The sequence below is a fragment of the Glycine max genome, chromosome 4, assembly GCF_000004515.6.
Source record: "Glycine max cultivar Williams 82 chromosome 4, Glycine_max_v4.0, whole genome shotgun sequence".
NCBI classification, from domain to species: domain Eukaryota; kingdom Viridiplantae; phylum Streptophyta; class Magnoliopsida; order Fabales; family Fabaceae; genus Glycine; species Glycine max.
The window spans coordinates 5,836,372-5,851,058 of NC_016091.4; the positions used below are offsets into that span (position 1 = coordinate 5,836,372).

At 28.2% G+C, this 14,687-nt stretch overlaps 1 protein-coding gene across 1 annotated transcript; it reads left to right on the top strand.

The window, feature by feature from the left end:
* Window positions 1-6,452: 6,452 nt before the first annotated feature.
* On the top strand, window positions 6,453-9,456 carry LOC100789347 (probable indole-3-pyruvate monooxygenase YUCCA4). The gene is made up of 4 exons (XM_003523653.5): window positions 6,453-7,170; window positions 7,718-7,966; window positions 8,149-8,271; window positions 9,026-9,456. The coding sequence occupies exons 1-4, from the start codon at window positions 6,544-6,546 to the stop codon at window positions 9,242-9,244; spliced, it is 1,218 nt and encodes a 405-aa protein (XP_003523701.2). The 5' UTR covers window positions 6,453-6,543; the 3' UTR covers window positions 9,245-9,456.
* Window positions 9,457-14,687: the final 5,231 nt, after the last annotated feature.

Genomic DNA, 14,687 nt, shown 5'->3' on the forward strand with positions numbered 1-14,687 from the left:
GGCAGACCAAACTGTGCCTCCAACTTCCCTTTGCTCAGTCTCAGCCCACACATTACTGTTCAAAATTCCCTTTCATTAAATTCTTTTTTCAAATTAAAGCATGCAGGTTCTATATCTCTACCTCCTCTTAATTTGTTATCATCTTTCCATCATTGCTTACGTTTGTCAAAATCAAGAGGAGCAATATATAAGGTTATTTTAGGTAATTAATATATATATATATAGAGTGAAGGATACAGTATAAAGTATATCTAGGAATAATTAATATAACTGTTCAAATATAAATGATTACGGAAAGGGAAATAGGTGTTCTCTTGTCAGTCCATGTCACCATAACTACAACTTGCATGCCCCAATCAAGGAGGAGCTTGTTGGGGTTAGAGGGTGCTTGGCTGCTTGCCGTCGTTGACTCTTTTCTTTTCTATAATTTTCAGCCTACACTTCAGAGTCTTCAATATCAACCTCTATATCTTTTGTCCTGTTCATGCACTTCGTCTTCAACATATATACATGTTCTTGTGCCGTGCCATATGTAGCAAAATTGCAACATGCCCTAGGCCTGTTACAACTATAAATGACGTACATTTTGGATGAATTAGTGGGGTTTTTTTTTTTTTACTGAAAGTTAAAGACTAATTTATTAAAATACTAAAATTTATTTAAGAGATTAACTTCAATATATATTTTTTCTTATGCCCGGATAAGGGATAAAAAATGACATGTATGTATATTTTTATGCTTTATGTTTGCTGAAAAATACTTGTTAACAAGTTAGTTAACGTAAAAATTATATGAATTTTTTTGTTTAAATAATAATATCACTTGTTATTAATTTAGGAAGCTAGTTGATGGAGTCCAACTAAGTATATATCCCATGAAAGATCCCTGTCGATCCCTAGTGCCCAGAAATCCTTTTCCATGTGAGATTTTCTGGCAGGTGAATCTAAAATGCATGTTAATGTAGATCCCCGTATCAAAACACTATAATATATTCAGTGAAAGTCACGTATGCGGATTTCATTTCGTCGTTGATTCAAGTTTCGTAATGCTCCTTAGGTGTTTCTTCTGCAGACATCTAATTGGTTGGATCAAAAGGTCTATTATTAACGCAATCTTTATTCACGCACAAACGTCAACTCCAACTTGATGACAACTTGCTAGTTGAGTAGTATATACCTTTATTCTACCCAAAAAAAAAAATCAAATATCCTTAAAACTACTTAATTACAAAACAGTTTAATTTGTTAAAAAATGTCTTTTTGTTTTGGCATCTTTTTATAGAAAAATTTATGTCTACAAATTTTAATATATATTTAATGTTATGTTTTTTTTGGTAAATTCCTGTTTAGTTTAGTCATACTATAAATAACGAATATTCAAAATTTCAAATCAATGTTCCCCATTTTGTGTTTCTTTTTTTCTTTTTTGTCTTCCATTCATATTTGTCGACAGAAATATTTGAGTCTTATTGACAAGTGTTTCATAGACACTAATTAAGAAGTCAACAATTAAAAAATTGAAAATTTACAATGAAGATATATTAATACTACATTAAATATTATATTTTACATAAATAAAATTAATTTTAATTCTTTAATCAATATCTTAATTATCTAATTAGCTAATATTCTCTATTTTTTAAGAAAAAATATTAAATTTTATTCCTGTTTAAGACCATGCACTACACTTTTTCTGGGATCCATTCAGTACATCTTATTTGCTTCTTTTTTTATCAACTCAATACTCAATACCATTTCCATGGTATTGAAAATTTATGCATATTAATTTAAATATTTAATATTTTTTTATTTTTTTTCAAATTAATATTTTGTTTAAATCGTGCTAAAGACGGCAGATACAAAATTTCAAAACTATGTTTCCCATTTTGTGTTTATTTTTCTTTGTCTCCCACTCAAATTTGTCAGTCGACGGAGATAATATTTTTGGAGTCTTACTAACAAATATCTTAGTGACACTAATTAAGAAGTCAATAAATAAAAATAAATAAATTTTATAATGAAAATGTATTCATAAAATTTATTTAAAATATTTAATATCTTAATGTTATTTAAATATTAAAAAATGTGTTCTAAAAGAAATTACTATTAACAATGTCTTAATATTTATTAGAATAGTCTATTTTTTCTACAAATTATTAAATATTATTTCTCTTACACTGTACTACTCTCTCTCTCTTTTTCTTTTTCTGGGATTCATTCACCACCCGTTAATTCCTTTCTCTCTTTTTTTTACCTTCTCATCTCAATATTCAATACCCTTTTTCAATCAGAGAGTATGCATTCTTAAAAAAGGAATATTATAAATTAAATTTTTATTCCTTAAAAAAGAAATAACAATTACATTATCTTTTTCTATCCATTCATTCACGTGTTTTACTCATTTTGTAACACATGAGTATTTTGTATTTTTTTAAAATGACTTATAATTCTATGCTCTGTTTATAATTTTTAAAAATTAATAAAATTTTTGAACTAAATGGAAAATAAAGAAAAGGAGAAAAAAAAGTGTGAGATAAACTAAGTTACATAATAAGAGATAGAGAAAAAATGAGTCATAAAAAATATTTTTTAAAACAAAAAAGTTTAAATAGAGAGTATGATAAACAAAAAGCAATATTAATTTCCGAATATTAAAAATATATTTAATCCAAATTTAATTGTAATTTTGAATCTTTAGGCTTTTGCATTGCGTATTTTGTAAGCAAAACGTAAAACTATATCCGAAAGTTAAGCAGAAGCATAGTGAAAATGAACACTGTGAGTGAGTAGCGGCAAATATTATTGTTGGAAAGCCGATATCGTCGTACGTGGGTGGTATTAATTCTACTTTCAATTATTGCTTCTTCTCGTCCCCTTTGGATTTTAAAGGAAGATAGAACTATATACCCAATGGTTCTTCAAGAGATCGAAAAAGGGGAAAAGAATGAGGGGTCGATGGAGTCGATCTTGGCATTGCCCGTGAATAAAGTACATATGCTTGGAATCCTTCCACCGACGACTACGATTTTGACCACAACATCAAGATTTTTGAGCTCTCCTCAATTACAACATATTTATCTACAATTTCCCATAATGCTATAACAACGTGTGTGGTGATTGAGGTTAGGCTATAAAACACAAGGCAACAATGGGAATGTATAATTCATTGCAGAGGTCAGTAAGTTGGAGCATTGGCTTGTCACGAAGCTGATCATGAGCGGCATCCAAGAAGAGAAGGGTTGAGAGAGGGAGCCATGCATGCATTGATATGCTAAGAGAGGCTTTTCACACAACTGAAGAAAGAAAAAAAGGGTTTTATATATCTTCCCTTTTGGGCCGGACAACCTCTCAGAATCTTTGTTTTCTTTGGTTTTTAATTGAGTTTGAATTTAGTAGCAATGTGTTTGATCATGGTAAAGACTAACGAGTAAAGATCCCTCATCAGTTCCTTGCTTTCAGTAGTGTGATGAGATTGCGGTTCTCTAAATGAGTACCTACCTTTATATTGGGCGATGATACATACTTGTTCACAAATTACAAATACTCATATTCATCTTTATTTCTTTTGTCTTGACTCGTTACATCACAAACCATATTCATCTTTTTTTCTTCTTCTTCCTATTCTATCAAAGTGTAAATATCCAACCAGTGTCCAATAATCATTTTCCTTTTATATTATATATTTTTATTATACTAGCCGTGGATCCTGTGTACGTAAATGCACGATTATTTAAATAAAAATGTTTAAAAAATGTAAAATTGTCCAATTGTTGACATGTTATAATAACTGGACGATTTTTATATATATCTATGGCTAGATAGATATATAAATTAATAACAAAATAGACAACTCCCAAGTACTCTTCTAACCTATTAAATTATTTATTTTTAATATTTTTTCTTTTTTAAATTTGCATTTAATCTTTTATCTTTTTATTTTATATTTTTAAATTGTCTATTTATTTCAAGTTATCATCATTTCCTACCCAGTTTTAAATAATTTTTCACCAATTCCAAATTATACTATAGATTATTTTATTTATTATAAATTTTATTTATAATATAACTTATATATTTAAAATATGCATCTATTATAAGTTATATAAAAATAAACATTCATCCTATATAATACAAAAATTAAAATATTAATTAAAAATATTCTACAGTTCAAACATTCTCACACACTTATTTTGTGAATAATAATAATAAATTTATAAATGATATAAAATATTAATATAATAATTGCGATAAAAAAAAGGAGTACAAAAAATTATATAACTCTTCTACTACTACTACTACTATTATTATTTACATTTCACTTTTTTATTTTATTTTCTATCACATAATTTATTACATTTATTAATATTTTTCTTTCTATCTCCTTCAACTCATGAAAAAAAAGTATAGGTTCATCTTTTTTTTCTTAAAAGATTTTCATAGTTTTTCCTTTGTGTCAATTACAGCATATCCCAGTCCCAGTAGTCCCCTACCTCCGGCTCTTTCACTTATTGGGGAATGCTATATCTTTTTAATATATTCTTTATTAATTTGTTAAGTATTAACTAAAAATAATTTAAAATATTTAATTAATATTTGTTAAATAGAAATATTTATGATGAGATACCACGGAGGATTTAAAATTATTGAAAAAAATGACAAATAAATACCAATATGCTATTAGATAACTAAAGATAAATAGAGATGAAACTGACCAAAAGTTATGTCATACTTAAATGTATTTTAAGAAGGTTATATGTTGGACAGTTTTGTTAAAATATGTGGGTTTTTTTATTTATTTTATAGAGATTAATAAAATATTTTTTATTTGTGAATCTAAAGTTTAAGTTTTATTTACTTTACCTTTCGATCAACCTAATAGAGATATTAAGAGAAAGAAATAAGAAAATAATAAATAATATGATATAATAAGAAGATAGATAAAGAGAACTAAAGAATATCAATTAAGTGTATATATTATGAAAATGTTCATATGTATTTAAAAATAAATGTTATTTATACAATAACTAGTATAACAAATTTAGTATGTTAATTAGGAATTTATAATTCAATACCAAGGAAACATGTATTCACAATTATGCTGCAATGAAATGAACTAATCTTGTCGGGAAAAAAATTGTATGACAAAGTATACAATTAACAGAAAAATATAAAATATAATAAATGATGCAATGAAAAAATATAAAAAAGGTGTTATTATATAATTTGTTTATGAATTATTGTTAAGAAAAAAGTATTTGCATATTAATTCTTAATAAAAGACTATATAAATAATAATGTAAAGTTATTTTATACAGTAATTTAATTATAATTTATCATGAAATTATTTAGATAAACATGTCCATCATTATTTCTAAGAAAAAAAATAAAATAAAGATTTCACAAGCTAGTTTATATACGTTATTTCATATATTTTTTGGAACTCTGAGTTTTTTTACATTAACTTGTCGTCCAAAAAATTCATTTTAATTTATGTATGAGATATTTTTCATGGAAAAATTTATTTTATTTTTCGTTATTCTGTACATTCTTTTAGAGAAATTTATTCAAATAAGTTGGTATATAATAATTTGATTGAATTTTATAATAATTATGTTAAAAGTTAGATGAATAATATTTTTTATTAACTGACAATATAAATGCATAGCGATCAATGTGTTAATCTTTAGGTGAATCTAACTCCAAAATTAATGTCATTAATTCTTTGTTAATTACCATAATGTAATCTTATTATTCCCATTTTTTTCTTGTTTACATTTCTTTAAAACTTTATGTGGAAAATAAAAGAGAAAATTTAAAATTAAAATCTTGATTAAATAAAGAAAAGATTATTAAATAAGATAAATTAATTAAAATTAAATATTTTCAAGATAAACTTAATGTTTTTTTTTTCTTATATTCGATGACGAAAGAAAGGAGTATAATTGAGTGTAATTCATTTGTTCCTCTTACTTATGCTTAAAAAAGAAAATAATGCACCTCTTGATAAAAATTATTAGGAAAATGTTTGATAGACTCAATGTATTATCCAATACTTAGGGAGAAAAGAAAAGTACAAGAAAAAAATATAAATATAATCAGAATTATGATATCATAGGAGAAGAGAAATAAGAAAAGGAATATTGATGATCTATTTAAGAATACATAGACATTCATAATTATGTGACATCTTAAAAAAGAGAAAGAAGAATATATATATATATATATATATATATAATATGATTAGATAAAAAGAGAGAAACATCAACTAATTGCTTAAAAGTTATAAATGTCTAAATATAAACCCTCATATTTAAAATAAAGAATGATTTATATATGGCTCAAAGTAAAAATTATCATTACTGACCCTATTGTGTCTTGTGCGGTTGGTGTGGTAAAATTTCTCTTTCTATCTCAAGAATTGTGCTTTCCATGCATTTAAAAGGCGCACACACCCCTCCAGCAACACTCCCTGCTGGCCTGGAAAAAGAAAAGCAAATTAAGAGGGCTTAGGATCATTTTCTTGTTTCCTTAATTCCTTGCTCAGATGGAGTCCTTAAAGGGTGAAGAAGTAAAGTGCGTGTGGGTTCAGGGCCCTATCATCGTAGGAGCAGGACCCTCAGGGCTAGCCGTGGCCGCGTGCCTCTCCCACCATGGAGTGCCCTACGTCATTCTCGAGAGGAGCCACTGCATCACCTCCCTCTGGCAACACAGAACCTACGACCGTCTCAAACTCCACCTCCCCAAACACTTCTGCGAACTCCCCCTGATGCCCTTCCCCCTCCATTTCCCAAAATACCCCTCCAAGAACCAGTTCATCTCCTACCTCAACTCCTACGCTTCTCGCTTCAACATCCGCCCCAGGTTCAACCAATCCGTTCAGACCGCCGAGTTCGACCCTTCTTCTCAGCTTTGGCTCGTCAGAACCAACGGTTTTCAGTACATTTCCCCGTGGCTCGTCGTTGCTACCGGAGAGAATGCTGAGCCTGTTGTTCCCTCCATTTCTGGCATGGACATGTTTCACGGTCCCATTGTTCACACCAGCGTCTACAAATCTGGTTCTGATTACAATAACCAGAGGGTCTTGGTCATTGGCTGCGGCAACTCCGGTATGGAAGTTAGCTTGGATCTTTGCCGCCACAACGCCAACCCTTACATGGTTGCAAGAAACACAGTAAGTAACTAACTAACTAACTATATACTCATGTTTTTTAATTAAGGTTGTGGTAAAACAAAATAACTTGATACTATGGTCAATATTTGCGTTTGAGGAACGCTATTTACAACTATAGTATATACATCTATGTTCTTGTTGTTTCCCATGCATGTTTTTCTCATTTGGGTAACTACTTAAAATATGATCAACAAAACCTAGATGCAATTACTCAATTGTTTTTGGTGTTGTTTTTCGATCACATTTAGTTTTACTTTGGGAATTCCTATTGATCTTTAATACAAACCTTTAAAGTTTAAATCTTTATTGTAAAAGTTTCCATTAAAGATCAACACTAATAAATATTTATATTAAAAATCAATTTATATATATATAATCAAGTTCAAACTCTAATTTCAGACTTAAAATTACATCAAGTTATATCGTTAATAAAATTGATATTCTAACAAATAAATATTTGTCAATAAAAAGAATTGAGTTTATATAGTTAAAATATGATAAATAATGGTCAATAGTGTGTTTGTTGACTCATGGTTTTATGATACAGGTACATGTTTTGCCTAGAGAGATGTTTGGGTTTTCGACGTTTGGAATAGCTATGGCTCTCTTGAAATGGCTTCCAATAAAGGTAGTAGACAAGTTGGTTTTGGCGGCGGCTAGGTTAATGTTGGGTGACACCGCTCGTTATGGCGTTAGGAGGCCCAAAACGGGGCCTATAGAGCTCAAACTAGTAACCGGGAAAACCCCTGTGCTTGATGTTGGACAAGTGGCTCAAATAAGATCCGGTAACATAAAGGTACGTCTGCATTAATTTAACGGCAACCAAATTATATCACCATGCTTCGTTTGCTGATTATAATGTACTTTAAAAACCAATTAAGCAGCTATATATATATATATATATATATATATATATATATATATTCAATTTTGCCATGTCTAGAGTCTATTTCTAAGTTTGGTTAGGGTTTGTTGCAGGTGATGGAAGGTGTGAAGGAGATAACAAGAAATGGTGCCAAGTTTATGGATGGACAAGAAAAGGAGTTCAGCGCTATAATATTGGCAACGGGATACAAAAGCAACGTGCCCACTTGGCTTAAGGTAAAAAAAAATTACCTTTCCTTCCGCATTTTTACGTCTATCTTGCGTATCAGCAATTCCAACTATTCTTTTTTCTTATTTGAGTTATTTCTCTATTTTCTTGAAGGCATATAGTACACTCTTTGAAGATGTGAACAAACATTAATATGCATTTTATTCAGTTTTAATTGTTTTATTAATTAAAAACAAATAACTAGTATTTCAAACGTACATGCACTTGTTGAGTCAGTGGGTGGTTTTGGAGTTGGGACTTGCATAGCAGAAACCAACAAAGGGGTTCTTTTTCTTCATGCAACAACAATGAAAGAAAGATAAAGAGACTTTGGGGTTTGCGCTTAACAAATTTGAAACTTTTTCATTCTAGTGACGTTTCATGTGAAATATCCCGTTGGCTACTTGTAAAATTACACCTAAAACAATGCCCCTTTTGTTCCTTTCCGTCGTTCGAGATGTGTAATGCTTCTGATCGAGCTGAAAAACTGCAGTAATCTGATTTGTTCCTTCTCACCATTCCTTCTGCTTTAATTTGTTATTCCAAACAAGTTTATGAGTTTTCTTTTTCTGGGTCAGGCAAAAGCCTCTCCATATTTGGGTGCATCAGTGCAATGCCATCACTAAAATGACAAAATTTACAACTCCATCACCATTTATGATAAAAAAAATTATTATTATTATTATAATTTCTGATTGATTGTTATAATCAACATGCCTATTAAATTCAAAATTATTTACTTATTTATTTGTGAAACTGCAGAGCTGTGAATCTTTCACCAAAGACGGAATGCCGAAAACTCCGTTTCCAATGGGTTGGAAGGGAGAGAACGGATTATATACAGTGGGGTTCACGAGAAGAGGTCTTCTTGGAACTGCATCAGATGCCGTAAAAATTGCTAAAGACATCGCTGATCAATGGATGACCGTTAAGGACAAATCATACCGTAATTCCCACATCATCTTGCTCAAGAGTACATAGGATCACGTGCGTAATCTTGTAATATTGTCCTGGATATTTTTTTTTCTACCTCTTTACAGAGGTTTTTTATTTTTATTTTTTTGTGTATGTACAATTTTGTATTTTCAGTTCAGCAGCATTCTTGTGTCTAAACTTTTCACCTATTGGCTTCGTTTGAAACAGTTGCGTAAATGAAATGCTATCTTTGTTCAAAGAAAGGACAACAAACTGGTAGGTTATGGGTATGCCTCTATGAGGCATGATATTCTTGCCTATCATTTTTTATACTATATTTTGTGAATTTAAATTTTTATGTACTATCACATCGACTAATTTCTCTTATTTTATTGCCTTTTTGAGGATCTATAATAAGTTTTAAAATAAAAAACGTGAGTGTAAAATGGTTGATTATAACAACGAAATCAAGCCTAACAAATTTATTTTGGCGGAACATGGTGCGACTTGATTTGACTTGGGCTGTCTCTGGTTTGATTTATTTTGTTAATTTTTAATAAAATTTTGACAAAAATAATTATTAATAATTATTTTCAAACATGCAGGATCACTTAGTCCAACGCAAGCTTAATTGCACGTTTGAAAAAGGAATGTGAAGTTAAATCGCTCCTCGATTTCAAAACTACGAAGATATTATTATTTTTAGGGTTTAAATACAACGAAATATTTCATTGATATGAAAATTACATCTTAACTAAAACATCCTCATTAGTTATTTAATTTTAATTTGAGAGAGAAAAAGTGAGTGTATACACACACGTGTGTGTGTGGGGAAACACATATAGTTTGAAATTTAATTAATTAATATGTGAGGATAAAGTTTTTGACTTAACTGGAATTTCTAAAATAATAAAATTTACAAACAAAAAAAAGATAGTTTAATTGGCTCTCCTCCAACTTTGCTTGTAGAATAAAGTCACATTTAGAGATTAGTTTATAATATATTTGTAGTACACATTTTTTATATTATTATTATATTGAATAGCAATGTAAATATTTTTATATATTGTTTAAAGAATTAAAAAATATTAAGGCATCTATTTAAGGTGTCAGCAGATTTATTAATCATAGTGTAAAAATTTGCATGATGGTGTTTTAGAATAACACTTATACTACTCTTAACCTATCAAATAATGAAACCGATTGAATTTGTAATTTTGAATCTTCGTGGTTGTCCGTTAACGCAGGGTCAATTCATCAGTCAAACACTCAAACTCACCCCAAATGACTATGCGAACCACACATGCCAAAATTAACATGGTCCGTGTTAAACATAGTTCATGGTATTGTGCGTGTCTTTCTCTATCCAACATAGTATCTCGATAAAAAAAAAAAGTTATAATATAAAATATGTTATTTTTTTTTTTGCCTTTACCCCAATTTATTAGAAAATAATGATTTTTTACTAATTTGGAGTTCAGTAAAAAAATAAAATCTTGTTAATAAATATTTTTATCAAAAATTAAACTTAAATATTATTAAACGATTCAGTTTTAACTTTAATAAATTAATTATTTATGTTCAACTATTTGATTATTATAACTTGTTTCTAATAGAATTAAAGCATGTAATATTTAAAAAATAGATCAATTATCCTCAGACTAAGATGTATAATATACATAACAATTTATATAATAAAATTTTTAAAACAATTTATATAATAACTTATACAACATATTTTTTGCGCTTATATTTTTTTTGTTATGACATGTAATATATTATGTGCAAAAAAAAGATAGACTCAAAATATTATTGTACAAGCTGTTGGTGTGAATTATTATATAAATAACATTTTTCAATGAAATATAACTGGTTTTATTTTTCATTTTATAATAATATAAATTTTAAATATTATTTAACGTATTTTTATTTTCTTTTTATCACAATATATAGGTGGAATAAGAATTTAATTTAGGTTTAATTATTCTAAAGATTCCTGAACTTTTACCATTTTTTTAATTAAGTTGACGATTTTTTTTCAATTGAGTCCCTTGCAGTTGTGTTTAGTTTTTAATTAGGTTTAAACCTAATTAAAAAAACAAATACAAGAGTTTAGATACTCAATTTAAAAAAATTCAGGAACTTATTTAAAAACAACAAATAATTCAAGAACATAAGTACTGTGAGTTTTTGCAGTTTTTCATTCCTGCATGTTCTAAAATGGTTGAAGAACTTATGAATACTAACCTTAGAATTTGCATGAGGGGAAATACTTGCTTATAGATGTGAGAATATTGGTATGTAGAGGTTCGTAATTTTTTAAATTATGTCCCAATAATTTAAGAGGTTTTGATATTATTAATTTTGTAACCAATTAAATTATATGTCATCTTTTCATTAATTATTTTTTTATTTTTTCAAACTAGTCCTTGGTTATTATTTTAAAATTTTTAAAATTGTAACTTTTTAAAATTAGAAAATATGGTTAAAGATAATTTTAAAAGTCTGAATCCTAAAATATTTTAAATTACTTTCAATACTTTATATAAAACCCATGCTTAAGAAACGATAATAAGAAATTTTTAAACCCTAAACCCCAAAATATTCTTTTTATAAAAATTATTGCAACTAAAAAAATATTAGGGTTCAGACTTCTAAAGTTATTTTTAATAATATTTTTAATTTTAAAAAGTTACAATTTTAAAAACTAATAGTCAAGACTAATTTGAAAAAAAAATTAATACAAAGTTCACATATAATGTAATTGGTTAAAAAACTAACAGTATGAAAATCCCTAAAATTATCAAGGACATCATAGAAATTCTTCTTTTTAAATATGCATGTCTCTATTGAACCTAGCATAGATCTAATTAAAAAAAAATCAAATTCAAAGATTAAATTATATAAAAAAAAGTCTAAAGACCTAATTAAAAATTGATAAAAGATAGATTTAGATACTCGTAAAGTAATTAAACCTTTAATTTATCAATTCAAATACTTTAAAAATTTGTTCATTATTTTTTTTCTCTTTCCTTCTACTTGGTTTCTCTATATTTAAACAATGACAAATATTAATTATTATCCTAAAGATATTAGTTTAAAAATTTAAAAAGAAATATTTTTAATGAGAGGTATAAAATTATGTTATTTATAATTTTTTTACGCCCTCAAATAATTTCTATAATAAATATATATATTTTTAGTTTCTTAAGTGATATCCTAAAAATACTTTGTTAACACCCTTAGACAAAACATAACATAAATTTATAATATATATTATTAATGATTTCACTTTATTATACAAAATATACAGTAACGGGAAAAACCAAATAAATAATTAATCGTTACATGCTGGTATATGAATTTTTCAATGAATAAAAAATTGAACTAACTATTATTTGTAGATAATCATGAAATACTTATAATATCTTTTCTCCTTTTTCTGTCCCTTTGTCTAAAAATATTATTTCTCTAAAAAAATGATCGCATTACAGTCACAGATGCTATCCCATTCCCATCATCACAATTCACACGCCTTCGAAGCACGCTTCTTGTGTTAATTATTATCCCATCACACATTCTCTCTCCCCTATTTACCATCGCAGTACGTACTGAGTCTCGGACAGAGAGAACTTGGAGTTGGGTGGCAGACTAGAATATTTTGCTTTTGGATGGTTTTATTCTATTTGATTCAGTAGATTGTATACACTATTCAACGTCGTGAGGAAACAAAACAATGCCCTCCCCTAAGCATGGTCCATGTATTTTATTTGTTTAATATCTGAAATATAAATTATTTTTTAGATTATTATTTAATATTTATTTTTTAAAATATAAATTATTTTTAAATTATCATTTAATATTTATTTTTTTTCAATCAAGTATCTAAAAAAAATTCAATTTTATTTTACTATTTGTCGTTAATTGTCTTTTGTTAAGTGATGATGTGATAGATGTTGTTTAACGTTATGACGTCCAATCATTTGTTGGGTTTTTTGGACTCCCTTCCTATATGGAGTAAAGGTCCGGATGAGAAGGCCCATATGTTATTTGAGAGGAAAATCAGTTACAAATCATTCACAGAGAAAGAAGAACAGAGAAAATCATTGTGATTTTCACATACCCACTAGAGAGTGTTTGTCAAATTGCAATTGTGGATTCGTTCACCGTTGAATCGGACTGATTTTTGAATAATAGGTTCTACGCACGTGATATTTCAAATTATCCGGTTAGACCGGAAAAAAAATATTTGGAGAGAGATAAGTATTTCACATTATCTGCTCTATATTTTGGGGTTTTATTTTCTTCTTTCTATTATACCAATTAGAGGTCTGTTTTGAGTTGACTATTTGTAGCACGTTTCAGTGCACTTGTTAAAAGTTTTCTTGTATCTTCATTGATTATAGCGGAGTTATTTCTTTGGTCTGGACGACCTGTGATTTTTATCCTTGCATTGAGGGGTTTTCCACGTTAAATAAATTATGTATCTGTTTTCTTTAATTTCTATTTTGCTCTCTATACTTTATTGGTGCTCCTCACAAGTTCTTGCAAGTTTTGGGGAATTTATTTTCGTTACTTATTACTCTGTTATAGAGTTTGTTATTGTGTTGGCCTATTTCCCCATCAACAGCTGGTATCAGAGCCTGGTTCAACTTGGTGACCGACTTAGACAAGTAAAATGACGGCAATGAATCTTGGCCTTAGGTATCCCTTGTATCGAAAGTCTTCCTGGCGGTGGGTCCAGGCAACATGTCCCGCAGATGGAGCGGCGGTGCAAGTACCGCAAGTAGCTAAAGCATGTGGATGACTATACTCGTGGATGATAATGACTTCCACTCGAGGGAGAGACTACCATGTGAAAGAGACTCACACTTGAGGGGGAGATTGTTGGAGTAGAAGTGTGTGGTGAGGTCCCACATCGGGTTCATATCTGAAATATAAATTATTTTTAGATTATTATTTAATATTTCTTTTTTCAATCAAGTATCTAAAAAAATTTCAGTTTTATTTTACTACCTGTTATTAATCGTCTTTCATTAAGTAATGACGTGACAGACGGAGTGTAACATCATCACGTCGAATCATTGACACGTCATTGAAGGTGATGACATGTCAGTGATTGAACGTGATGACGTAATACTCCGTTTGTCGCGTCATCACTTAACGGAATGAGACTAAAGAAAGATAATAAGTTCAAACATAAAATTTTTATAGAAAGTTATTTGACAAAAAATAAATTTATAGGTAATAATTTGAAAAAGGTATATTTTTTAGATATAAAAAACTTAATTAAGTCAATCTGAAAAATAATTTTTAAGTTAACAAATGATAATGAAGAGTTTTATCAAGATAAATAATTTAATTTCATATAAAACGATAAATGATAAATTTTATTGTTTTATTGAAAATGAAAATAAAAATGATAATAATAAATTTAAGTTATGTTTAAAAATAAATCTTATAAGTTAATAAAAAAAATCGTTTCTCAAATACTTTTATTTGATCAAAT